General features: G+C 43.5%; 1 protein-coding gene across 1 annotated transcript in view; it reads left to right on the forward strand.

The window, feature by feature from the left end:
• USP13 (ubiquitin specific peptidase 13) overlaps positions 1–27803 on the forward strand; it is a 141703-nt gene that overhangs the window by 15510 nt on the left and 98390 nt on the right. Inside the window, exon 2 of the mRNA XM_073626270.1 lies at positions 19398–19523. Coding sequence (XP_073482371.1) covers positions 19398–19523 — 126 coding nt within the window. The remainder of the gene's footprint in view (positions 1–19397; positions 19524–27803) is intronic.

Genomic DNA, 27803 nt, shown 5'->3' on the forward strand with positions numbered 1-27803 from the left:
AGGGAGCTCAGTGTTACTGAGCTGCACTGATGACGGAGTGTCAGGCCTCAATGAAACAAATTAAATTACCTGTTTCCAATAGATAGGTACATGAATCTTTTGCAGATCTTTAAGTGAATCTTTTAAAAGCACTGAAATGCGACAGTTTCAACCTTTTGTGAGTTGTCCCATTTTGTTTAGAAGCCAGTTTTTTTGAGCAGTAGTAAAGCCCGCTTTGTGATTTTTTTTTTTTTTTTTTTTTTTTTACCTACAGGTAAGCCTATAATGAGGCTTACCTATAGGTAGTGTAAATATCTCCTAAATGTGCACCGTTTAGGAGATATTCACCCTGCATGCAGCCGGTGACTTCACTGGCGCATGCACTCTGAAGGTCCGGCATACCATCCTGGACCTTCAGAGCTTGGTGTCGAAACCGAGGGTTTCTGTGCACATGTGGAAACGTTACCGCAGCTCCGGCCACTCACAGCGCCGGAGCCCACGAACCCTGAGGAAAGACTGGGGAAGATGGAAGCCCTCTCAACGGTGACAACACGTCGCCCGATGGCTTCGTTCTAAGGTAAGTATTTCATAATGTGCTAGTCTGCGATGCTTACTAGCACATTATGCAATTGCCTTACAGGTGTTTTTTTTTTTTTTAAACTCTGCTGCTGTTTTACTACTGCTTTAACCTCTTATTTAACTTGATTGAACTAAGCATAATGGGGTTGATTGAGGCCAGGTTCACACTGGTACGACACGACAGTCGAACGGCTGTGGATCCGACTTTGCCGTGCAACTTGAAGTCGCCACCCCCTTTCCTGACCTGCCGCTGCGTGCTTGGATAAGGGTCTGGTATGGATTTTGGGGGGGACCCCACACCGTTTTTTTTCGGCATGGGGGTTCCCCTTAATATAAATACCAGACTGAAGGGCCTGGTATGCTCTTGGAAGAGAACCCGTTTTTTTTTTTTTTTTAAACTGTGGAGTTCCCCTTTAGGATCATCAGAGTACAAGTCGCATGCCAAAGTTGGATCAGTTAAAACCACGATCCGACATTGACATGTGATATTCAATGGGCTGAAGTAGGATCAAAGTCGGACCAAAGAAGTGCAGGGAGCATTTTCAAAGTTGGACCAGTTAAGACGACTCCCATAGGGAAACGTTGATTTTCACACGTCATGTGACATCAGCTCCCAATGTCGGAGCGTTTGTCGTACCAGTGTGAACCTGGCCTTAGTAGTTTTTACAGATTGTTCACTTAGCTTAGTCAATGAGGAGAAGCTGTGCTCGCTTTGAATGCATGACTGTATGCAAGGAAAATAAGAAATGAAAAACAGGGTTTGTGCTTGCACATGATTGAATGAAATGAATGTGGCTTCGCCTCATTGACTGAGCTAAGTGAACATACACTTTACAAAGTGAACATGCTCTATTCCTTTAGTAAAGGAACCTTAAATGTGTTTTTATTTAAACTGTAAACGCACATCTGTGTTAGCCTGTGTGTCCATGCACATGTAGGCGTTTACAGGCATACTAGAAGAGGAGCACTTACAGGCAGTAAAAAAAAAAACATCACCAGTGTGTTCAGGAGAGGAGCTTTTAGGCAGAAAAAAACACTTGACGTGCCTAAACGCTTGTTAACACACCTAGACGCATTTCGTGCTTGAGCATGCATTCATTTATTCCAATGGCCAGAGTAAATTCATATTTTGGCCAATGGAATCCATAAACGCTTGACCCACCTAAATGCGTGTGCAAAGCGTGGCTTTAGCCACATTTTGTTATGCTGCCTTCTGCCAGGAGTAAGGCTCGGTTCACACTGGTGCAATGCGGGAAACTCTGAATCCAGTGCGGGTTCCCGCATCACACCGGAATCATAGGCGGTTCACACTGCCCTCTGCGAACCGATGCAGGTGTCAATACAAAGTTAATGATGCCCCCAGATAGGTTTGCAGATCGCAGTGTGAACTGGGAATTCGGACAGGCATCGGATGGCGTGGGTGTGAACACCCGTGCCGTTCGATTCCAGCGCGGACCAAAAAAAAGGATCCTGCATCGTTTTGGTCCGTATGCGATGCAAATTCAGCCATACAATCTGTATGATTGAATTTGCATTGCACAGACATCGCATGTGATCTGCTCAGTAGTGTGGAGCGAATCACATGTGATGTCTGACATCGCTATAGTGTGAACCGAGCCTAAAAGACGTTCACATGAGAAATTCAAACACCTTGTATGCGTGAGCCCATAAAGTACATTTCTACATCCTCTTTTCAGTGTGAATTAGCCAGGCTTGTAACCGGTTAGCAGTGACCAGAAGCAAACAATCACAGATTTGAGAACTGAACTGCATTTAAGCACCACAAACTGAAAACACTATTTGATTCATTTTTAATATTTAAAGCAAACTCATCCATCCATGTCTTCATGCTTTATTTTGGTGAGAAATCACTTTAAAGACACACTCCTAGCACTTCTAGCCACGTCCATCTTGAGTAAGGGCAGATGATTTATGTAGCTTTTGCTACCTGGAATCCATCTGCCCTTATTTCAGGCATGGAGGAAGGAGGGCATGTTTGTCTGTGAAAGCCCCTCCTCCAGATCAAAAAAAAAAAAATGTGTATAAAGTCTCCTGGGATGTATGACATCACTTTGGCCTAGGCCAGAAACCAAGAAGTAACTGAAGAAAAGTTTAAAGTGGAAGTAAACTCCCAAGCATGACTTTTACCTATAGGTAAGCCTATAGTAAGGCTTGCCTATAGGTACAGTAATTCTCTCCTAAACGTGCACTGATTAGTAGATATTTACTTTTGATGCAGCCGGTGATGTCACTAGCACATGCACTCTGAAGGAACGGCATACCGCGCTGTTTCTTCAGAGTTCTGTGCCGTGAGCTGTAGTTCCCGCGCACATGCATGGGAGTGACAGCATCGCGTCTCCAGCCACTCACATAGCCAGAGTCTGCGAAGCCGGAAGGAAGACCGGGTGAAAATAGAAGCACCTTTAGCGGTGACCGCCCGTTGCTGGTGGGCTTTGTTTTAAGGTAAGTTTCACATAATGTGCTAGTTTGTGATGCATACTAGCACATTCTGGCATTGCCTTGCAGGATTTAAAAAAAAAAAATAACAAACAAAAACAGCAGTTTACTACCGCTTTAAAACCAGTAAATATAACATACCTTCCTATCTATTTACTAATGCTGGCAGCATAAGGATTAAAAATAGTTAAAGCCCATCTCCGAGCACATTTTTAAATTTCTTTTGCACAGCCTGACTGCTTGATTTAACTGCTTGTTTTTTCTATGGGTGAGCACAAAGTTTATACTCTCCTGATCCGCCAATCCTCTGGAAAAGCATGCTTCCCCCCGCAGTCCAGTGGTGGACTGTTCCTGTTTATGGAACGTGCTGACATCAGGAACAGTCCATTTTTAAGACTGCTGGAGTACAGGGGTGCCAGACCAGTTTTGTGCAGGAAGGATCGACGGATCAGGTGAGTATATCTCCGCTGTCCTCTCCTCTAGAATAAAACAAGCAGTTAACCTGTTCAGTGCGGGCACAGCCCCACTACACAGGGGGAAAAAATTTGCCTGGAGTTCAGCTTTAACGTTGATTGAAAGTTTAGTTCTACTTTAATGTGTATTGTAAGTCAATGTTGGTCATACAATGTTACTATAATTTACTGAAAGTGAAATTCTTCTCTAAAAAGTTACAGTAATGAAGAAATTTCTGGATCTCTCTACTTGTTTGACTTTCTGTCCTGTTCCAGGCTTTAAGCCCAGGTTCACACTGATGTTAGAAATCGTGCGACTTCACGATTTTAAATCGGCATTGCAGTCCAACTTCAGGGGCGATTTGACAGACATCTGGGCGGGTTCATGCACAGGTGTCTATTCAAATGTCCCCCGAAGTCGCCAAAATTAATCCAGGAACTACTTTTGGGAATCAGGACGGTGCCATTGCCGGCAATAGCCTGCCGATTTGGCATGGGATTTGACATGCCAGATTGGCCCAATGTGAATGTGGGCTTACGATGAAGATTTCACTTGAGAACCAAGAGACTGAGTCATACACGACTTTATCTATCGGTTAAAGTTCCCTTATAGGGATTAAATGGCTACCAAATTCAGATCTGTTACTGGGATGTGTGGACTCCCACAGTCAATATCTGATCAGAATAATCAGGGATATGAAATTATCAGTTCATGTGATAAACAAATATCACTTCGCAAGATGGAAATTGGTCCAGTGCAGCTCATGAAAACTCAGAGTTTAGATAGTCAGTACATGTAATGACAGCAAGTCCCTATCTTTTGTTAAACGGGGTATACACTAATAGAATTTTGTTCGACATTTTTCGTTGTAAGAACACGTGTTTTCCTAATCATTAGTGGAGTTAAATCGATGTTCGTTTCCTAACACAGTGACCCGCAAATTGGAAACAGCAGGATGGAAAATTTTCTCGAATGTATGAATTTCTAACGGTGTATGTGGTTTTAGTTTGGTCCATTCCTTCCGAAATCGGATGTTAAAAGCAAATGAAACCTTGAATTACTTTCAAGTGACATTCAAATGTTCTGAGAATTTTCGTACAAATTGTGTGAATTTCCTTTCAAAATTCTGTAGTGTGGCAGAGAGTGATTGCAAAGATTTATTCATCTATCTCTGTATCCAGCTCCACATTAACCTGCCATTGCGCAGTTAGATTTCTACTTGCCCTTTAAATACAGTATAAGTAGCATAGGCTTGTAAGTCCATTCTGTCAGCACAAGTTGGATTGTACCATTGGCGGGTGTCAGTGTTTCTAAGCAGCTGTTGGTATGTTCCAATACAAGCCTGGTTACTGTGCCTCTGGAAGTTTGTTGCTTTGTTTACCAGGATATCCTTTGAAATACAAATGAATAACTACACATGTATAAATGCATGCCAGAGCCTTTATGTATAAATGTAACCTTTCCTGTAATGGCTCTTTCATATAACTGTGTAGGGTAGAACAATGGAAAGAAAGAGCATACTTGTGCCATGGGGTAGATTTGATTGGCTGTGGCAAGCAAGCCTGTACAAGCCAGTGACAGGCTAACCGATATCTACGGCCGTTTGCTTGTAATCAATTGATTACATCGTCATTAATTTGTACAAGTTTGCCGCCCGTGACTGATAACATCTACTTGTGGTTCCCACTGAACAAATATGCTAATCGCTTGCCGGTGTATGGCCTTCAATGGTCTAGCTTTCCTCTGTCTCCCTATTGGTCAACAATACTGCCCATCACAATAAATAACCAGTACAGGGACATAGGTGGGATGGAGCTAACCTTAAATGTTCTGTTTCCGGTCTTTTTATTTTTTTATTTTTTTTTTATTATTGAGCTTTCAATATTTAACAGGTAAGAAAACATTAGAAGAGAGAGTTTGCATAATCTTTTAATGTTGCATATGCTATAACATTACATATAGAAAGCAACACAAGACAATCATTTAATAAACTGAAGCACGTTTTTAATCGGTTACAGCATTCAGAAGGTGCACTAGAAATAACAATTCCAGGGCTATTTCATCCCGGATCTAAAGTTGGGGACGTGATTACTTGAAGCGGACACTCACTCAAAAGTGAAACAGCTGCTTATTCAACTCCCAAGCCGTGTTTTTTTTTTTTTTTTTTTTTTTTTTTCACAGGGAGCAGATACCGGCCACCACTTCCTTAATTTTTGCCTAGGCCTTGGGCAACCCCCTACATGCACCTCCCCCCCCTGTCCACAGCCTGCTGGGACATGTCACACATCCCAGGAGATTGCAGGATCAGTGCTGCAGCACTACACAATCTCCTGTATGTTCAATGGGGAGCCAGCTGTGATTCCTCAGGAAGTCACAGTTGGTTCCCATATCCAAAATGGCAGCACCAGGGTCCCATAGCAGTAAGAAGAACCAGCTGCTAGAAGACGGCACTGGACCCTCAACCCACTGGTAAGTACCCTTTTTTTAAAAAGCCAGCTGCTACAGGATTTGTAGCTGCTTACTTTTAATTTAAACAAGTGTTTTAAGAGATACTGTACAACCTCAATGGTAAGTGACCAGGAAACCAGAAAGAAATAATATCCAGGAAAGATCCGTGGAGAGGGGGCGGTAGTAGGAGAGACAACGAGTAACCAGTGCCTATTGAAATAGGTTCTTGATAACAAAGGCCTCATTAAAGGAGAAGTACAGCCAAAGCTCGTTTGGCTATACTACAGCCGTGGCCAAAAGTTTTGAGAATGACACAAATATTAATTTTCACAAAGTCTGCTGTTTTCAGTGTTTTTTGTTCTTTTTGTCAGATGCTACTATGGTATACAGAAGTATAATCACAATCATTTAATACGTGTCAAAGGCTTCTATTGACAATTACATTACGTTTATGCAAGGCGTCAATATTTGCAGTGTTGATCCTTCTTTTTCAAGACGTCTGCAATTCGCCCTGACATGCTGTCAATCAACTTCTGGGCCGCATTGACTGATGGCAGCCAATTCTTGCATAATTAATGCTTGGAGTTTGTCAGGATTTGTGGGGTTGTTTTTGTTCACCTGCTTCTTGAGGATTGACCACAAGTTCTCAATGGTATTAAGGTCTGGGGAGTTTCCTGGCCATGGGCCCAAAATGTAGATGTTTTGTTCCCCAAGCCACTTAGTTATCACTTTTGCCTTATGGCAAGGTGCTCCATCATGCTGGAAAATGCATTGTTCATCACCAAACTGTTCTTGGATGATTGGGAGAAGTTGCTCTCACAGGATGTTTTTGTACCATTCTTTATTCATGGCTGTGTTCTTGGGCAAAATTGTGAGTGAGCCCACTTCCTTGGCTGAGAAACAACCCCACACATAAATGATCTCCTGCTTTACTGTTGCCATGACACAGGACTGATGGTAGTGCTCACCTTTTCTTCTCCGGACAAGATTTTTTCCTGATGTCCCAAACAATAGTACAGGGGATTCATCAGAGGAAATTACTTTATCCCAGTCCTCCCACCCTTTGCAGAATATCAGTCTGTACCATTCTTTATTCATGGCTGTGTTCTTGGGCAAAATTGTGAGTGAGCCCACTTCCTTGGCTGAGAAACAACCCCACACATAAATGATCTCCTGCTTTACTGTTGCCATGACACAGGACTGATGGTAGTGCTCACCTTTTCTTCTCCGGACAAGATTTTTTCCTGATGTCCCAAACAATAGTACAGGGGATTCATCAGAGGAAATTACTTTATCCCAGTCCTCCCACCCTTTGCAGAATATCAGTCTGTCCCTGATGTTTTTCCTAGAGAGAAGTGACTTCTTTGCTGCCCTTCTTGACACCAGGTCATCCTCCAAAAGTCTTTGCCTCACTGTGTGTGCACTCACACCTGCCTGCTGCCATTCCTGAGCAAGCTCTGCACTGGTTGCCCAGATCCTGCAGCTGAATCAACTGTAGGAGACGGTCCTGACGCTTGCTGGACTTTCTTGGGTGCCCTGAAGCCTTCCTCACAAATGCAGTGGACATGTTTTTTATGGGATTAAGTTCATTTTCATGGCAAAGAGGGACTTTGCAATTTATTGCATTCATCCGATCACACTTCATAACATTCTGGAATATATGCAAATTGCCATCATAAAAACTGAGGCTGCAGACTTTGTTAAAATTAATATTTGTGTCATTCTCAAAACTTTGGGCCAAGGCTGTACTGTGGATCACAGGAGTGCAGTTCGTTCTGCACTCATGTGACCCGTTTTCAGCAGACAGCGAGCTAAAGCCTGGCACAGAGCTGGTCCAGGTTTGGTAAAGTTTGCGACCATATGGTCGGGACCAGCCCTCATACCTGAACTGACACCCGGCTCAGCCTCTCAACAAGTCGCTGAGAGCTTGAGCCAGCCGCTCCAATCCCCTCCACAGCCCAGCACTCTAGTGAGCACAGGGGGGCAGAGCAGAGAGCCAGTGATTGACGTTTAACAGCTTTCTGTTCATGGAGCTGTGAGAACCGAGCAATTGGTGTTTGATCGCTCGGTTCTCAGCCTTAGAGCCGGCGGGGGACAGATGCAACATCGGATCGATGCCACATCCACGAAGGTAAGTATAATTCTTAAAAAAAAAAAAAACAATTTGCATATTTCTCTTTTAAGAAGGGTACTGTCAGAGTCTACTGGTAAGCAGTGTCTTTTGTGAAATTTGGATAGCCTATTATCCAGTGTGGCCACCAATTTTTTTAAATGTTATGCACAAGTTAATATGAGATTTAAAGCCCAACTCCTGAGAAACGTAAAATTACCCCTTGCAATGGAGCTGCGCCTACACTGCAAGGGTTAACTGCTTGTTTTGTCTAGGGGAGGGGAATTTTTGCACTTTAATTTACCTGATCCTCTATACCCTCAGCAGATGGCACTCCTCCATGCTCAGGTGTTGGACTGACTCTCAGCGTCAACTCATGCTATGGTCTTCGCATGAGTCTTAATGACCTCAGGGACTAATGCCTGCCATAGATGGTTCGAATCTCTGCCTGGTTCAGCAGGAACCAGCCAGGATTCAAACCATGTATGGGCAGGCTGAATGTACCAAGTTGACCAATCAATCAACTTGTGTACAACCAGCTTGTGGGATTTTACGCGCGATTATATGGTATTGTATGGTATAGCTGCTAGCGATAATCGCTGTCTTATCCCAGCAGGAGAGGCTACCAATACAATGGCTCGGCAGAAGGGATTCCCACATCAACGCTGTCTGTGTTGATGGGGAAATCAAGCAAATTTCTTTCCTGCAACCAATGGTTGCGGGAAAGAAATTGGTACCCTTAGAGCACTGGAGCGGTGGTGGAGATTTTCCAGGAAAAGTCAAGATTTGCATATACCTTCAGCTGCCTAGACCTGGAAGTGCTGATTTAAATCGACATGCGCTTTTTACTGTAGGAGACCATTATGCGTAGTTTCATCCTGTGGTCAGCTTAACTTGGCCAGGCAAAACTTAAAAAAAAAAAGGTTTATATTTACCTACGTACCAAAAGTTGTCTTTTGTCTTCTGGTGGTTCCTACTGGCGCTGTCGGCTCCTCCCTCCTTCGGTTGCCTTCTGTAGCAAGCCAGGTGCTAAGGGGTCACCCACATATGTAGGATCCTGTTGGCTTCCAAGCCAGGCTGTGTTTCTGTAGTCAGTAAGCCATGCCCCCTCCTCCTTACAGGAGTCTGACCGCGGCGGGAGCCTATGTCTCCATTGTCCTCAGTTTCTCCTGTGAAGGCAGGAAGTGAGAGGAGCGGTGCTGGAACAGGAAGCCAGATAAGTATTTAGGGATAGGAGTGGAGAGGACAGATAGTGGGGTACTTTTTTAAAGTAATGCAGACAAAGCATTATAGTAAAAAGATTTAGCCTTAGCACTATTTTAATGTGCACACCTTGTCCCAAGTGGTCACCTGTCATGCTGCTTTTTGTGCTTCTATGACTGGTGGGATATTCTTATGATGCAGAGCCCGGCTGTGAGTCATAAGAGTAAATATAACAAGATCTCTAAGAAATCACAGCTGTAAACAGAATTCCCTGAACACTTCTCTTCTGACAATAGGACACATTAATACGTACTACCACATCTACCTCTTCTCTCCATTTTATTAGCCCACAGGAATGCCTAAAAAGGACTTCATCTGTGATGGGGGCTGTACAGACCAGGAATGGAAAAAAAAAATAGCGAAGCGACCTAAATAGGGACCTTACCAGTAAGGGGAAAACTGATAGGAGATCTATCTTCCTCTTTTATCTGCCAGATGGACAATCCCATGGTACTGGAAACTAAAGCTGGGCTATACACTGCTCAGATTTTGACCGAATGAGCCAAAAATCAAGCAATGGTTGGCACTGCCCAACACCACCCATCTTTCCAAACTTTAATTGAGAAATCTAAAGAGCTGGGCAAAAAAAAAGTTGACTGCAACCAATTAGCTGCAGTCACAGTTTGGGTATTCTGACAGCCGCGGGTGCCAGCTGTGAGGATACAGTAGCCAACAGCAAGAAGATTCATCCATCCACACTGTTTAGCATGGATTCTGAAATTATGAATTTTTCTTGTTTGGCCCACTGGGCTGAAAGAAAAAAATCTTTTGCTGCGTACACACGATCGGACTTTACGGCAGACTTTGCCCGGCGGACTTTTCGACGGACTTTACGACGGACTTTCTGAATGAACGGACTTGCCTACGCACAATCCACCAAAGTCCGTCGAATTCGTACGTGATGACGTACAACCGGACTAAAACAAGGAAGTTCATAGCCAGTAGCCAATAGCTGCCCTAGCGTGGCTTTTTGTCTGTCAAACTAGCATACAAACGAGCGGACTTTTCGACCGGACTCGATTTTGACGGATTGATTTAAAACATGTTTCAAATCTAAGTCCGTCCAACTTTTGAGAAAACAAAGTCCGCTGGAGCCCACACACGATCGAATTGTCCGACGAAATCCCGTCCGCCGGGCAAAGTCTGCCGTAAAGTCCGCTCGTGTGTACGCGGCATTTGTGTGTGCCAGTTTAAGGACTAGTGCTGTTTGAATGTCAGTTAAATCCTAATTAGTGCATTTTCTTTAAAAGATTACCCATCCCTTTAAGTTATTAAACACGTATCTGATATTGAATTATTATAGACAAGCTCCACCCAAAAGGGGAAGGTCCGCTTGTTTGCACCTTCTCCCCTCCACTACCACGTTGGCACTTTTTTTTTGGGGGGGGGGGGGGGAGCATGTACCTAGTTTTGACAGGTACTCGCTTTCACCTCTGGGTAAGATCTCCATGGCGATCTCTGAGTATTACTGACCCTCCTCCTACCCCCCCTGCCTTCTGAGACACACAGAAGTCCCAGAAAACGGCAGGACCATTAAGAAAGTGCAGCATGACTCACCCATGGCAGTAGGAAACCAGCTGTGAAGGCTGAATTGAAGATGCCAGCGCCTGCACCCGAAGCCAATTGAAGAATCAGCTTGTGTGTGGACATCGCTCAATCCCAGGACAGTTAAGTGTCCTTATATTAAAAGTCAGCAGCTACAGTATTTAGTAGCTGCTGACTTTTAACTTTTTTTGCCCAGACTGGAGCTCCTCTTTAACCAGTTGCCTCCCGCCCACCGTCAAATGACGGAGGGACGGTGTGGCTCTCCTTCTGGGTGGACGTCATATGACGGCGCACCAGAACGGCCGCTGCCGCACGCCTTTGTGGGCACACAGCATTGCGATCACGGCTGCACCATGTTGCTAGGACACGGCGCAACCCTGATCTCTATAAAGAGCCGCTGACGTGGCTCTTTAACCATGTGATTGGCTGTGTACAATCACAGCGGGTCACGTGTAAATACGGAAGTGCCGGTAATTGGCTCTCATCGCCTCACACTGACAGAGTGTGTGGCGAGGAGAGCCGAACAGCGGCATCTCCTCGCAGGGGATAGCAAGACAGGTAACCAAGACACTGATCATCAGTGCCCTGATTACAATAAAGCGCCACCAGTGCCACCAATCAGTGGCCATTAGTGATACCAGTCAGTGCTGGCTATCAGTGCCACATATCAGTACCAATAAGTGCGTCATATTAGTGTCTCCTAATCAGTGCCCATAAGTGCCACCTCATCAGTGCAGCCTCATCAGCACACATCAGTGAAGGAAAGAAAATAATTATTTAGAAAATTTGGTCACAAACTAAGAAAACTTTTTTTTTTTTTTTTTTTTTTTTCAAAAGTTTCGGTCTTATTTTTTTTTTTTGCAAAAAATAAAAAACCAGCAGTGATTAAATACCACCAAAAGAAAGCTCTATTTGTGTGAAGAAAATGATAAAAATGTCACATGGTTACAGTGTAGCATGACTGCGCAATTGTCATTCAAAATGTGACAGCTCTGAAAGCTGAAAAATAGTCTGGGCAGGAAGGGGGTGAAAGTGTCCTGTATTGAGGTGGTTAAGTTGGGATACAGGAGCACATATACTGCAGTGCTGTGTCATTACCTATTTTACATCTTTTCATTTTATTTTTAGTTTGGATAGAGCAGCGACAAATTACAACTCCTGTTTGGATTGAACTGCTACCTGGGGCTCTGTTAGAGAGATTTTGCCTCACTTAGTGCTCATTCACACCCGTAACGCAGGTGGTTGAGCTGTGGTTTAATTGCCCACCTAAAGGACATGCAGCTACGCAGGGCTGTAGAATAAACTGCACAAGTGTAAATTAAATCACATGCCCTATTCGGCAGGTGGTATGACATATGTCAGAACAAGCCATTGCTGTCATAGTGGCAAGTTTCTGCTGACAGGAAATGAAGGAAAATCTGCAGACACAGCAATAGAATGCTGACCTGAAAAAAAAAAAAAAAAAAAAAAAAAAAAAAAAAAGGGGATCTTGCCAGAAATTCAGTGATCTTGTAAATGTTTGTGGCCTCTACCTGTGCTGCACTGAAATCTTAAAGTATAACTAAAGGCAAAACTTTTTTTGTTTGGACAGAGTGGAGAGGGGTTAGAACACCTGTCAGGTTTTTATTGCTGTCTGTGCCCCCATTAAAGAGAGTCACCCTCTCTATTTGTCCTGTTTACCATTATCATTAACAGTGAAAGCAAAATAAAATTCCACATTTTGGATTGTTCTCATAAAAGTAATGGAGGGGAAATCTTTCCAAAGGGACACTAGTTCAAGTGACCTGGGGGTCCCCAATGGATTCCCTTATTTTGCAGAGATTTCCTCTCACTTCCTGTTTGGCTATGGGACAGGGAGTGAAGGTAAATATCCACAATAGGACACAGATGGCAAAAAAACCTAAATAAAAAAAATAGTTTTGCCTATAGTTCTACTTTTAATAATTGTTAGCCCTGCCACTGAACTGAAGAGCACCTCTGCACTGTGTTTTGGAGATGAGGTTAAGGCTTCATGCACACTGGCATATTAAAATACTCCTATCTATGCTCAAAATTTTTGCCAGGAGCTGGCAGAAAAAAACGAGCATTAGGGTCCAGTTCACACTACATGGAGTCCAGTGCCTTTTCTTTTTTTTCAAAAATGCATGAAAAGTAGGATATGTGGTTTTCAGTGACATAGTTCACACCAGTGTTTGCAGTTCCAGTGCGTTCCAGTTCCAGAAAAAAAGTAGAACATGCTGCATTTTTGCTGCACTGGACTGTACTGGAACGCTGTAAAACACATCAAAAACGCACTGGAATGTACCAAAACGCACTGAAACACATGTCCATATAGAAGGCCAGTTAACACCATATGTAGTCAGTGCATTTTTTTTCTATAGCAAAAAGGCATGGAAAGTAAGTTTTATGGTTTTTAATGGCATAGTTCACACCAGTGCTTGCAGTCCCAGTGCGTTCCAGTACCAGAATAAAAAGTAGAACATGCTGCATTTTTCCGCCACTGGACTGTACTGGAACGCTGTAAAACACACTGGAGCACACGTCCTTATTTGAGGTTAAGAAAAAAGAGGGGGACAAAGTACACTGGACTGCATAAATGACACAACAAACGCACTTGAACGTGTAAAAACGTGTCAAAATCGCACCCGGACTGCGTTTCTATGGTGTGAACTGGCCCTAAAAATGCTTTTATAGGTCGTAATTATGTGTGTTTATGTGCATTTACAGGCATTTGAATAGGTGATTAGAAGCATATGTGTGAACTCATTCTACTGGCCAGAATGGTTAATTATTATAGCTGTTTGAATGAATTTACATGCATATATGTTTTTCTCATATGTGTGTAAGTTATGCCAGTAAGCTCCTCTCCAAATGTAGGTTTGGGGCTTTTTTTTTTTTTTTTTTTTGTTCTAAAATAAGAATCTAAGTGCCACAATGTGCATGCACAGAGGCATTCAAAAATTGAAAAATGCCTTTAAAAAATGGTGTTTGTTTTTTTTCTGCCCATGTGCACAAGGCCTTAGAGGAGGTATTCTGTAGTCAAAACACACTTCCTGTTCTAAGTGACAACACTGCTCCTTCATGGACACAGCACAGAGAGCATTGTTAGTCTAGGACAGAAACTCTGCAATTCAGAAATCCTGGACACTCCTTAGAAATCTGTTTTGCAGTAGTGCAAGTTTTGACACATTCATATACATGTCGGTAAGGGGTATATAAATCTGTTTAAACTGACAGAAGTTTTGCAAGAATCTATTCTGCGAAGTGGAGGGAATTTACAGGCAGAGAAGCTATTTAGAGAAGTTAGGAATTAATTTGTATTGTATCAAATATCATTTCCAGAGGAACTTTAAGGCTAACTCCAACTTTTAGTGTGTGTCTGTGTGTGTATATACAGTGGGGACCAAAAGTATTCAGACCCCCTTACATTTTTCACTCTTTGTTATATTGCAGCCATTTGCTAAAATCATTTAAGTTCATTTTTTTCCTCATTAATGTACACACAGCACCCCATATTGACAGAAAAACACAGAATTGTTGACATTTTTGCAGATTTATTAAAAAAGAAAAACTGAAATATCACATGGTCCTAAGTATTCAGACCCTTTGCTCAGTATTTAGTAGAAGCCCCTTTTGATCTAATACAGCCATGAGTCTTTTTGGGAAAGATGCAACAAGTTTTTCACACCTGGATTTGGGGATCCTCTGCCATTCCTCCTTGCAGATCCTCTCCAGTTCTGTCAGGTTGGATGGTAAACGTTGGTGGACAGCCATTTTTAGGTCTCTCCAGAGATGCTCAATTGGGTTTAAGTCAGGGCTCCGGCTGGGCCATTCACGAACAGTCACGGAGTTGTTGTGAAGCCACTCCTTCGTTATTTTAGCTTTGTGCTTAGGGTCATTGTCTTGTTGGAAGGTAAACCTTCAGCCCAGTCTGAGGTCCTGAGTACTCTGGAGAAGGATTTCGTCCAGGATATCCCAGTACTTGGCCGCATTCATCTTTCCCTTGATTGCAACCAGTTGTCCTGTTCCTGCAGCTGAAAAACACCCCACAGCATGATGCTGCCACCACCATGCTTCACTGTTGGGACTGTATTGGACAGGTGATGAGCAGTGCCTGGTTTTCTCCACACATACCGCTTAGAATTAAGGCCAAAAAGTTCTATCTTGTTCTCATCAGACCAGAGAATCTTATTTCTCACCATCTTGGAGTCCTTCAGGTGTTTTTTTTTTACCAAACTCCATGCGCGCTTTCATGTGTCTTGCACTGAGGAGAGGCTTCCGTCAGGCCACTCTGCCATAAAGTCCCAACTGGAGGAGGGCTGCAGTAATGGTTGACATTCCACAATGATCTCCCGACTCCATCTCTGGAGCTCAGTCACAGTGATCTTTGGGTTCTTCTTTACCTCACTCACCAAGGCTCTTCTCCCCTGATAGCTCAGTTTGGCCGGACGACCAGCTCTAGGAAGGGTTCTGGTCGTCCCAAACTTCTTCCATTTAAGGATTATGGAGGCCACTGTGCTCTTGGGAACTTTAAGTGCAGCAGAAATGTTTTTGTAACCATGGCCAAATCTGTGCCTTGCCACAATTCTGTCTCTGAGCTCTTCAGGCAGTTCCTTTGACCTCATGATTCTCATTTGCTCTGACATGCACTGTGAGCTGTAAGGTCTTATATAGACAGGTGTGTGGCTTTCCTAATCATGTCCAATCAGTATAATCAAACACAGCTGGACTCAAATGAAGGTGTAGAACCATCTCAAGGATGATCAGAAGAAATGGACAGCACCTGAGTTAAATATGAGTGTCACAGCAAAGGGTCTGAATACTTAGGACCATGTGATATTTCAGTTTTTCTTTATTAATAAATCTGCAAAAATGTCAACAATTCTGTGTTTTTCTGTCAATATGGGGTGCTGTGTATACATTAATGAGGAAAAAAAATGAACTACGCCACACGTAGTGATTAGTTTGTGCCCAGGCACAACCCGGGTGGCAGTATGGTTTTTTTACATTTGTTGCATGTTGTAGTGCCATACTGTAAAAACGACTTAAAAAGGAACTACAGTAATAAGTTACAGGTGACTGTACTATTAATGAACATGTAGGGTTTTCGTGAATCTGGTGCATGGCTTCCAATTACATACTCTCTGCCAGAAATGTGGTTCAATGATTTATCTCCAGATTGTTCTACTAGTAAGATCACTGGGTGAAAATAGAAGGGGGGAAAAAAAAATCTTCAGTTTAAATACGTTTTTAGGCTAGGTTCACATATGTGCGGGTCAGGAACGCGTGGATAATAAAGTGCGTTCTCAACCTGCACAGAAATGTGCTGCTCTTTAGCAGACGGGGATGGCATTCATTTTTATGTGGTTCTGTGTTGGGCATTTAAAATGTTTCTTGTGGGTACAGCAGCTCATTCAAATGAATGGGCTGCTGGACCCGTGACATGCTCAGCCTTAACCAAGGCTAGATTCTTTCGCCCCTGCAGTTCCCGTTTTGTTCTGAGTGATGTACACAGACCATTCCTTTACTGCTGCTTCTCACCTTTCAGTTCCAAGTTGAATGTTATGGGAAGAATGGTAGGGGGGAACTAGGGAGGTTCTTTCCTACTGCCTGCAGCAAACTGATGACATTGTTTCATGTATGGCACCCCCAGCAAGTTTCTGGTGTTACTTTTTAATAAATATAGGATAGGCCTTTATGGTCTCTGTCAGGTATTCATGCAGGCTAGTAAACCTCTGATAGGTCCAGTTTAAAGAAAAAAAAAAAAAAAGATTTAAAAGAGAAAAACTGTGAGTGTATGTTTGTGTATACCTGAGCGCAGGAATCACATAAAAGACCTGGGAAGATTATGGAAAGTTTAACTCCTTAAAGCATTAGTAAACCGCAGCAAAAAAAAAAAAAAAAATTGGGCCCCAGCAATTTGTCATAATGTACCGCATACTAGCATAATATGACAGACTTACCTGGAAAAAAAAAGCTCTCCAGCAGCATGCTGTCACCACTGTAGGCGCTTCCATCTTCACCCAGTCTTCCTTCTGGGTTTGCGGGCTTTGGCAGTATGAATGACCGAGCTGCGATGATGTCACTCCCGTGCATACGCATGGGAGTCCCTGTTTATGGTACAGGGCTCTGAAGGAACGGCACTGGTCTGCCATTCCTTCAGAGCGCATGTGTCGGTGACGTCACTGGCTGCATCTAAAGTAAATATCTCCTAAACGGTGCATGTTAACAAAGTTTCCCATAGTCCCTTAGCTGGACATAAGGCTGGCACAATCTGGTTTCGATTTAAAGTAGATCCAGCATGCCCAGGCGGGGTAAGCTCATCCTGTGCTGTATAGATCAGCTTCTCCAGTTCCCAAGACCCTATCCAACCTCGTGAGCCACTCGTTTAGGGAGGACACTGAAGTATTACTCCAGTGTGTGGGGACACACATTCTGGAAGCGCTTGCCGTATGCATGGCCAGGGCTTTCAGGTAGTGTTTCAAGGTCAGGAAGGTATGGTGAAGCAGATATTGTGATGGAGAGAAATCCAGATTATAGGTCGTAATTTCTGTTATAGTCTGGTGTACCCTTTGCCAATATGTTTGAAGTATCAGGCATTGCCATGAGATATGCAGCAATGAACCATCATCAACCAGGCAACACCAGCAACAATTCGATACTGAAGGATAGAATTTGAAGGAGAAAGGGCATTCTGTACCAACAGGAGCAAAGTTCATATCCATTTTCTTGGATACTAACATTTAGTTTATGCGTTTCCAATCCTCATCTGAAGAATGTATCCCCAGTTCTGTTCTCTAGCTTTACATGCTTTTCTAGTATTGGTGGGAAGATCGGATGTCATGGAAGAGTGGGTGGCTAAGACAAGGTGTCACAGCGAGGATCCTCAGAGACATAGTCTTGAGGATCTTGAGGGGGTCAGTTCTCTCCTATAAAGTGGACGAAGGGCAGGTTGATTCAAGAAGTGGCTAATTTTAAAGTAAGCTCACAAAGAAAACGGGTTGTTTGGTGACCTGGTCAGTAAGTCTGTAAGTCTGTTCTGTCTCGAAACAGGCCCTGCTTGAGAAAGTGCTTTGCAAAAATGGTCAACTTCACCCATTGGTCCATCAAAAAAAAGAATCCAAGCGACCATGGGGGGGGATCCTTTGTTGTGTTGAAGCAGTGTCAAAATTCGTGTTTTTGCCCATTATTTTGATCAAAACATTTACGGTTCAATGTGTTTTTGCAAAATTACAGATTTTTATCCTTTTACATACCCTTTTTTATTGATGACCCTTGTGCTATTTTTTGCCCAGGGTAGAGCCACTCAAGGCCATCTTTAAGGCAGGGCAAAAGGGGCAGCTGCCCTGGGCCCTGTCATTGTTGTGGGGCCCAAAGCAGCTGCCTCATACTTACCAATTATCCTGGTTTAAATTCCCTCGTCCCTTGAGGTTTAAGTCCCTTGCTGTGTCCTGATATCTCAGTGTGAAGTCCTGCTACTAATGCTGCCCAGCTCTGCCCTATTGTTCTGTACAGATGACTCACCTGCAGACCCTGTGTTTACATGTAAATGACCGGCATTCATATGTAAATAGCAGCAGCATTCATATGTAAATAGCTGCATCCGGCGGCATAGACATGTAAATAAAGGTGGCTTTCATATGTATATCATGCCCCCTGCAGTGAGGAGATGATGTGCTGTAAACTCTAGCAACCAATCAGTGAGCAGTATTACTGTACAGTAATCTCTAGCAACCAATCAACAAGCAGAAATCATGTGCTGTAACATCTAGCAACTAATCAGTGAGCCGCAATGTGTGCTGTAACCTCTAGCAACCAGTCAGTAAGCGTTAATGATACACTGTAACCTCTGGCAACCAATCACAATCGCTGCCTGATCTGATACAGTAAACTGATTTTAAGTCTATCTGCTATTTAATGTATGTCTCAGAGCAGGTGGAGAGCGAAATTGTATGGGGGGGGGCCAAGAAAACGTTTGCCCAGGGTCCAATCAATATTATAGACGGCCCTGGAGCCACTAACCGTAATTCTGCCACTGAGCAGGCCTAACGGTTTATTTCCATACAACTGTGCAAACAGATGCGTTATTCGTAGACTGTGAGGAGGGTGTCTGTTCAGGTCAAAAGTTTGGACACCCCTGATATAGAGTATTAAATCACTTCAAAAAATCCTGATGCTTTTAGAAGGGAAAGTATAGTGTATGTACTAAAGGTTAAACATTTGTCATATTAGAAAGCCCAGAATGGTTTATAGTTTCATTGAAACACCCTTTACGTAAGCTGGTTGTGCATTTCAAAGTTGAATTTTCACTGCCACATATCTTTAACGTGTATTTCTAAATGAGGGTTTTAGAAAAGAAACTGTAAACCATTAAACTGAAAACGTGACATGTAAGTACAGTATATAAATTTGTAACTATTAAAAAAGTTAAATACATTTAGTGAAAGCCATTACAGTTTGCAGTGATAACCTATCACAGTTTAATATTGTGTTTGTGCTGGTAATGTTGTATTTGGTTTGCCCTTTCGGTGAAGTTTGTCTTTTTTTCTTCCACTTTCTATAGTTATCCGAAGGCGGTCTGTACGTGTGCATGAGCACATTCCTGGGGTTTGGAAGAGAACACGTGGAGCGACATTATAGAAAGACAGGGCAGTGTGTTTATATGCACTTGAAACGTCACATAAGACAGGTAAGATTACTACAATGATCTATGCCTTTAAATGAAAGACTATTATGAAGCAAAATACCTGTGTGGGAAGCCTCATGTGCTGCCATTGTTTGATTCCTGGTGTGTACTAGATTTAGGCAGTGATGTTGACTGTACTTAAAGTAAAGCAAACAACTCTTTTTTTTCATTTTAGATAAAGTAGGGAATATTTTATAGTTAAAACCCCACTCAGCTTTTTTTTTTTTTGCCCTCTCTGTTTTGTTGACAAGATTTTCCTTCGCTTCCTGTTCTGTGTAGTTTGGAGACTCTGATTGGCTACCTTAGCTTGAGCTCCCAAGAAGAGCTTTGCCCCACACAAATCCAGCCCGAAATTGTCTAACAGAGGAGGAAGTAAGGCAGTGGCCCAAGGCCTTCCAGCAGATCTTGCTCAAGGGCAGATGTGAGTTTTTAGAAGAGTCGGGGAACAGCACTGTAATGGTAGCCTCAAGTGGGACCAATGGACTAAAAGTCTACTTTTAACTTTAGTTCTGTTTTAAAGAGGAAGTAAACCCTGGTGGGTTTGCCTTCCTCTTTATTTCTCTGCAAAGGTTAAAGCATAATGGGCTACTATGCATCGCATAGTAGCCCATTATGTGTCACTTACCTGAAACCGAAGCCTGCGATGTCACCATTGTCCCCACTAGCAGGGAGCGCCCATCTCCGCCCCTCTTCCTTCCGGGGCCGCAAACTCCGGCTCTGTGACTGTCCGGAGTAATGTGACCTCACTCCCGTGCATGCGCGCGGGAGCCGCCAGTCACAGCATGACCCCTTTTAGAAACGGCACAATGTGCCCTTTCTAAAGTGCGCATGCGCCAATGTCATCTGCACTCGGCTTTTTCGTAAATATCTCCTAAACCGTGGAGGAGGATATTTCCAGCACCTACAGGTAAGCCTTAATATAGGCTTACCTGTAGGTAAAAGTGGTTGTACAGGGTGTACAACCACTTTAACTAATTTCAGTCCCCTCTTTTTGTTCATAAAGCTATTTGGCTCCAAATTCTATTTTATTTATGTTTTAGTGTGATTGATTTAGCTCTTGTAAATTCTAAGTTGTACAGATCTGCTTTAAAGCGGCCCTAATTATATTGCAGCTTACCAACTCTTAGATGTGATGGCTGTAGTAGTTTTCTTTTTTTTAGGCATTCTTTTCTTTATTCTCACCTGGTGATCCAGACAGTAAGCCTGTTGTTTTTTCAACAGAACAAGCTCTCCTGCAAATGTAGAAATTTGATTGTTGAGATAAACCATTTACCATTGACCGGGGTGCTTGCAATTATTAGCTTTTATTTATTCATGCAAAACCTTTATCCCAAAAGAAAAAACTGTTGCATTAACTGCTTGTGTAACTGCAGTGCATGTGGGAGTTTGGCTTCAGTTTGTTAGTGTATTTAATTCTGCTAGTCTATCTAACACTGTTGCTTCCAAAATTTCTCCTTCATCCATAGTGGGGGCACTCTGATACAGGAGGTGTGTTACTAGCAGATCACCAGGTGAAAACAGAGGGGAAAAGTCCACAAAAACACTAATGCAGCCACCATGTCTGAGGATTGATAAGATATAATATATAAAAATTTTTGTTTTTGGGTTTAATACTGCTTTAAATCATTTATCAGTCCCTACTCCTTTTGGTTTCTAAAAGTATTTGGTGCTCATCCCTAGTGTTTTTTTATGTATATTTTAGTGTCAATGTTTTATTCCCCTTAAATCCTTTTTTTTTTTCAGTAATGTGTAAAATGTTGACACCATATAAATGTATTTTAAAAAAAGTAGTTTGTTTTAGGTTGGCCATAGAATTTTGTTCAAAATTGTCATTGTAAGGCTTCATTCCCATGAGGCGGATCCGCTACCACGGAGTCCGCCTCTGTCCGCCAGTTCAGCGGGAGATCTCTCCGTTGATCTCCGCTGAGCCGGCGGATGACAGGTCCCTCTCTGCTCATTGAGCGAGGAGGGGCTTGTCGAGCGCTGCTGGTTGCTATGGAGAGATCGGACGAAAACTAACAGCATGTCCGTTTTTATCAGATCTCACCCGATCCAATCCGCCAGGGACGGATGCGAACGTATCGCTATCCGTCTGATTTTAGCGGATCAGACCGGGTCGGATGTCAGCGGACATGTCACCGCTGACATCCGTCGTTCCATAGGCCAACGTGGAGTGCCCGTTCAGGTCCGCCGACAAAACTGACAGGCAGACCTGAACGGTCCGACAGTGTGAAAGGGGCCTTATGCCCTGTACACACGGTCGGATTTTCCGATGGAAAATGTGTGATAGGACCTTGTTGTCGGAAATTCTGACCGTGTGTAGGCTCCATCACACATTTTCCATCGGATTTTCCGACACACAAAGTTTGAGAGCAGGATATAAAATTTTCCGACAACAAAATCCGTTGTCAGAAATTCCGATCGTGTGTACACAAATCCGACGCACAAAGTGCCACGCATGCTCAGAATAAATAAAGAGATGAAAGCTATTGGCCACTACCCCGTTTATAGTCCCGACGTACGTGTTTTACGTCACCGCGTTTAGAACGATCGGATTTTCCAACAACTTTGTGTGACCGTGTGTATGCAAGACAAGTTTGAGCCAACATCTGTCAGAAAAAATCCTAGGATTTAGTTGTCAGAATGTCCGAACAAAGTCCGACCGTGTGTACGGGGCATTAGAATGTTTGTTTGATTTTCTAACGATGAGTGGGGTCAAATCATCGTTCCTCTTTGACCACTGTGATGAAAATATTCGAAGGAGCAGGATGGAAATTTTTACTTGACTAAATTAATTCATTTCAGTGGATGTGGTTTTTGGTTGGGGAAGTCCATTTGAAAATAGAATGTTAAAAGCAAACTTTTTTGAAGTACTTGGGATTACATTTGCCAAGTCATTGAATGTACTAATCAGAATTTTCATATAGATGTTTTTATGACAATCTACTAATGCATGGCCAGTGTTACTTTGCTAATGACTTGGTAGGGGGTCTGTGCTGTCTTGGGACACTCAGTGCTTTTTTACAGTTGTAAATTAGTTAATTGGTTCTTCACATGTTTAAACCCTTATTTGATGTGTTTGGTTGGCCAGATTTAAAGTGTCATTAAAAACTATTAATAAATGCTGTATTACATACTCACTCAATCACAATGGGATTCATTTTCTGTACTCTGCAAAAAACCTGGTTGATCCTGCTGTTCTCTTTCTCCCCCTCCTGTCCGTGTCCCCACTGCAGTTGTGGATTTTGCAGAGCAGTGCTGACAGCTAGTGCACATGCTCAGTTTTCAGTGTATTTTCTATCCTGAGCATTTCCTCCTTGATCACATACAAGCAGCCCATGTGACTATAGAGTCACACATGTGGGCGTATACACAGTGGTAAATGACAAGTCAGTCCCTGCCTCCTCTTCCGTGCCCACTAACCAGCTAAACACAACGGGGTGGGATATTACATTTTGATTGATGGAGGCTTCACCTCCCTTTTATTCTAAGACACAGGCTGGATGTGTGTGAACACAGCCTGTGACTACCAGAAATCAGCCCACACCATGGTATTGCCAAAAGCAATAAAGATTTGATTTATATCGACAGTTTCTCAATATTAATTTATTTTTACTCCGCATCTTTTTATTTATTTATTTATTTTTAACATGTGAATGAATAGCAGCTCCTCCTGCTTATGTTTCCCTGCAGACTGCCTGGGAAGGAGTTGGGCCATGTGACCGCTGTATATCTTTTAGAGAAATAAAAGGGTTTCGATTAATAAGAAAAAAAATATATAATAATTAGTGTGCCATGATCCAGAAAAAAACAAATAATGTACATTTAAACAGTGTGTGATTAGTATCACTTTAAGCTAATAATTTATGGAATTATTTACATTTTGAAGCATGTCACATTGAAGTGACATACTCTGAAAACACTCTCTGATGTGCAGTTTGTTTGTGTCTGTAAAAAAGAACAGCTGCAGATGATGTATATAAGGCGCAGCAAATGGTTATACCATCAACAACAGTTGGGTTGTTTTTTTGTAACCCATTAGGGAGATTCTAAAATGGTATCCTAGTCCTGAAGGTGTTAACTTCAGCAAAACAAACCTGTGTTTGTGCTACTGAAACACCGGAAATCTAAGAACTGGAGACCAGTTGCAGTCTCTCCTGAACTTTCCACTTGCAGGCAGATTCTTGGCTTGTAGCAAAACCACCTGTCACAGTTTCATGTTATAAAAACAACTCCTAATCCTTCCTAACCTTATCATTATGAACTGCACAGGGCATCACAACACAAAGGTAGATTGAACTGTTATGTAGTGCACATGGGAACAAACAAAGAGTACCTTGGGATAAAGTGCCCTATACACAGAGGTTGATTTCCTAGAGGCAAATAGGCTGTTCGCTTTTCAATGGGATTTTCCCTTAGCTTAGTGAATGTGGCGAAAAATGACTTTGTGAAGAATACCCAATCACATGCAAGGAAGAATTTTTACAATAAAACTAAACAAAAAATTGGATTTTTGCTAGAACATGTTTGAATGATGGAAGTAAGCTACGTTTTAAAATTTCCTTGCAAAGCAAACAGCCTGTTTGTCTTTAGTAAATGAACCCCATTGTGTGATTCTGGAAAACAGAATGGATTCGTGCTCCAATACACAGAAAGGGGATAGCAGTGTTTTTGTGTTTTGTAAAAGAAGTAAAAACTTGTAGGACTTTAGGAGGGCACATATGAGTGATACAGGTCAATAGAGATGAGATGGCCTCTATTTTATTATTCCCAGTGGTGGCTGATGGAAACATTTTTTTTGGGGGGGGAGCAGCAAACAGTATGCCACTCCACCAACATCCGACCCCCCCCCCCCCCCCCAGGGGGTCGGTTGGTCGGTGGCACTTACCCCATCACCAGTGGCTTCCCCTGCTCGGCAGTCTCCCGTTCTCCTGCTCTCCAGGCGGCGGCTTCCCCCTGCTCAGCGGCTTCCCGTTCTCCTTCTCTCCACGGCGGTGGCTTCCGTTTCCTCCCTCTTCCTCGGTGGCCAATCGGGAGTCTTCTCTTTTCGGCCAATCGAAAAATGGGTCTCACACCTGCTTCTGATTGGCCGGATTGAGGATCAGTGTTTCAATAGTGAATATTCATTTGCTCTTGTAACACACCTGGGTGGGCTCCAGGTTGCATGCGCTGCGACCCGAGCCCATCCTATTTTGAAGCCCATTAGACCCTATTTGGCTCTAATCAAGTGCTTCAAAAAAATCCCCTGCAGCTGTAATTCATGCGTCCAGTGCCCCGAAAGGGGCCGGACGCATCAATAGGGGGTTGCCGCCACGGCAATGGATTTATGCTATGCATGAATATATCCATTATGCATAAAGGGGGGTGGCGTGAGAGAGGGGGCGGCGGTGCCCCTAATGGACGGGCCGCCACTGATTACTCCTTACAGGCGAGGGTTGATTATGAGGTGGTGCTCATTTCCCATTGTATTAGCTTCACTGGCAACTACTCATTTCTCTGCCAGACACTTTTTTTTTCTTGCAACACACTGGAACATGTAAAACTAGTGCACATGTAAATCTGGCAATAATTTGTCACTCCTTATGATAGGTGTATGAAACGCTCTAGAGCCGGTGCACGCTCATTGCTGGCATGTATGCTGGCAAACACTCTTTACCACCACAGACTGGTCATGACTCCCCTCACCAACCTAGACTGAAGTATTGCAATCTAAAGTGATTCAGTGCCACACTTGTGTTCCTCTATATAGACTCATAAATAAAGATACAAAAATCTGTTGTGCATTAAATGTATAAAGCAAAGTCCTCATATATAGTTCCAAAATTCAAAGAATAAAATAAAAAAGTCCACGTGTATGTGCTTCACCACACTATCTTCCTGAAAGTGCTCCTTTATGTTATACACCGTGTGTAACCACCACCATTAGCAGCTCACCTCCCATTATGACCTATGGGTAAGGCAAGGCTGAAGGCCATCCACCCAATTGTGACCCTCCACCAACTGATCAGCACATGAACATCCCTGAATATGTGATCAGCCATGATATCCAGCAACCAGATTTATCACTACCAACACCCCCTTCCCCAAGGTGATCAGTATTTCCAACTCACTCTGCCAACTTACGATCTCTCCCAAGTAAATTTGTTTCAAGAGGGCCAGGCCAGAACATGGAATATTGCAGACATTTTCAAATTCAGCGATTGTATGCAGTAACCTATGGCAACCAAATTATTATTCCCATGGCTAGTAGTAGTAGTTGGTCACATTCAACTGGAGTTACAGTATTCTGTTGATGTTTTGCAGCTTATCCACAATGCTCAATTTTAGCTCTAATGAGTGTTGGGAACATACCCCACCACAGAGCCCCACCCACAAAGATAGTCCATCAGATGGCACTGAGGTGCAGAGGATATGGAAAACGTGCATTAATGTATGAAATATTGTATGCCTGATAAACACCCTATCCTATATCATAGCCCATTTGATTGCAAGGAAAAGGGAAATTGTGACACATTGAGAGAGTTTTGGGACTTGAAATGAGGCATAAGACCTGTAAGTCAAATGTCTCCATCCCTTTCTCTTTTTTGCTATATTAATAGGGATGGAGACATTTGATTTACAGGTCTTATGCCTCATTTCAAGTCCCAAAACTCTCTCAATGTGTCACAATTTCCCTTTTCCTTGCAATCAAATGGGCTATGATATAGGATAGGGTGTTTATCAGGCATACAATATTTCAATATTAAAACTCTTTCTTAATAGATTAGGGATGGAAGCATGCATGGAGAGCAAACCCTGACACAGACACTTATGTGTCACAATTTTCAATTTTCCTTCCCACAAAAAAAAAAAATCACTTGTTTTTGGAGAGAGCTCAAAAACAATGTCTACTTACATTTCAAGTTGGGTATCCAGAATTATGCCATACCAGTTAGAAATCTCATTAATAAAAATGGTAGCATCACAAAAATGGTAGCATCACCCAATAAGCATTGAGGCTCGGTTCACACTGGGGCGACTTGGGATCCGACTTGTACGCCCTCAAGTCGCCCCAAGTCGCTCCAGAAATAGTTTCAATGGAAGTTAACGCTAGCGTCTTAATAGACACTACTGAAGTCGCTCCGACTTCAGAGCGTACTCCCTGTACTACTTTGATCCGACTTTGATCCGACTTCAGCCTATTGACTATCATTGAAGTCGGATCAAAGTCGGATCGCCGTCTCGCATGATCCGACTTCGGCATGCGACTTGTGCTCAGATGATCTTGAGGGGAACTCCGCGCCAAATTTTAAATAAAAATCCGGCATGGGTTCCCCCTCCAGGGGCATACCAGGCCCTTGGGTCTGGTATGGACCTTGAGGAGAACCCCCTACGCCGAAAAAAACGGCGTGGGGGGTCCCCCCCAATCCATACCAGACCCTTATCCGAGCACGCAGCCCGGCCGGACAGGAATGGGGGTGGGGACGAGCGAGCGCCCCCCCCCCCCCTCCTGAACCGTACCAGGCCGCATGCCCTCAACATGGGGGGTTTGGTGCCTTGGGGGAGGGGGGCGCGCTGCGGCCCCCCCACCCCAAAGCACCTTGTCCCCATGTTGATGAGGACAAGGGCCTCTTCCCGACAACCCTGGCCGTTGGTTGTCGGGGTCTGCGGGCGGGAGGCTTATCGGAATCTGGGAGCCCCCTTTAATAAGGGGGCCCCCAGATCCCGGCCCCCCACCCTATGTGAATAGGTATGGGGTACATGGTACCCCTACCCATTCACCTAGGGAAAAAAGCGTCAATAAAAAACACAGTACACAGGTATTTAAAATAATTTATTAGGCAGCTCCGGGATCTTCTTCCGACTTCGGGGGTCTCTCCGGCGTCTTCTGCCGGCTCCACCGCTATCTTCTGGCGCTCTTTTGCCAGCGGTGGTCCGGACCTCTGGATCATCTTCTTCCCTCTTCTCTTCCAGAGATGTTGACACGACACTCTCCCCAGCCAGAATGGTTTCTGTGCGCTCTGCAAGGGACTTATATAGGCGGTGACCCCGCCCCCTTATGCCGTCACAGTCCCTGGGCATGCTGGGTCTGTGACGTTTTAGGAGGCGTGGTCACCGGGTGATGACCACGCCCCCTTATGACGGCACAGCCCCAGCATGCCCTGGGACAGTGACCTCATAAGGGGGCGGGGTCACCGCCTATATAAGTCCGTTGCGGAGCGTTCAGAGACCATTCCAGCTGGAGAGAGCGTCGTGTCAACATCTCTGGAAGAAAAGAAGAAGGCAGAAGTCCGGACCACCGCT

Source organism: Aquarana catesbeiana, linkage group LG04, assembly GCF_042186555.1.
Source record: "Aquarana catesbeiana isolate 2022-GZ linkage group LG04, ASM4218655v1, whole genome shotgun sequence".
Lineage (NCBI taxonomy): Eukaryota > Metazoa > Chordata > Amphibia > Anura > Ranidae > Aquarana > Aquarana catesbeiana.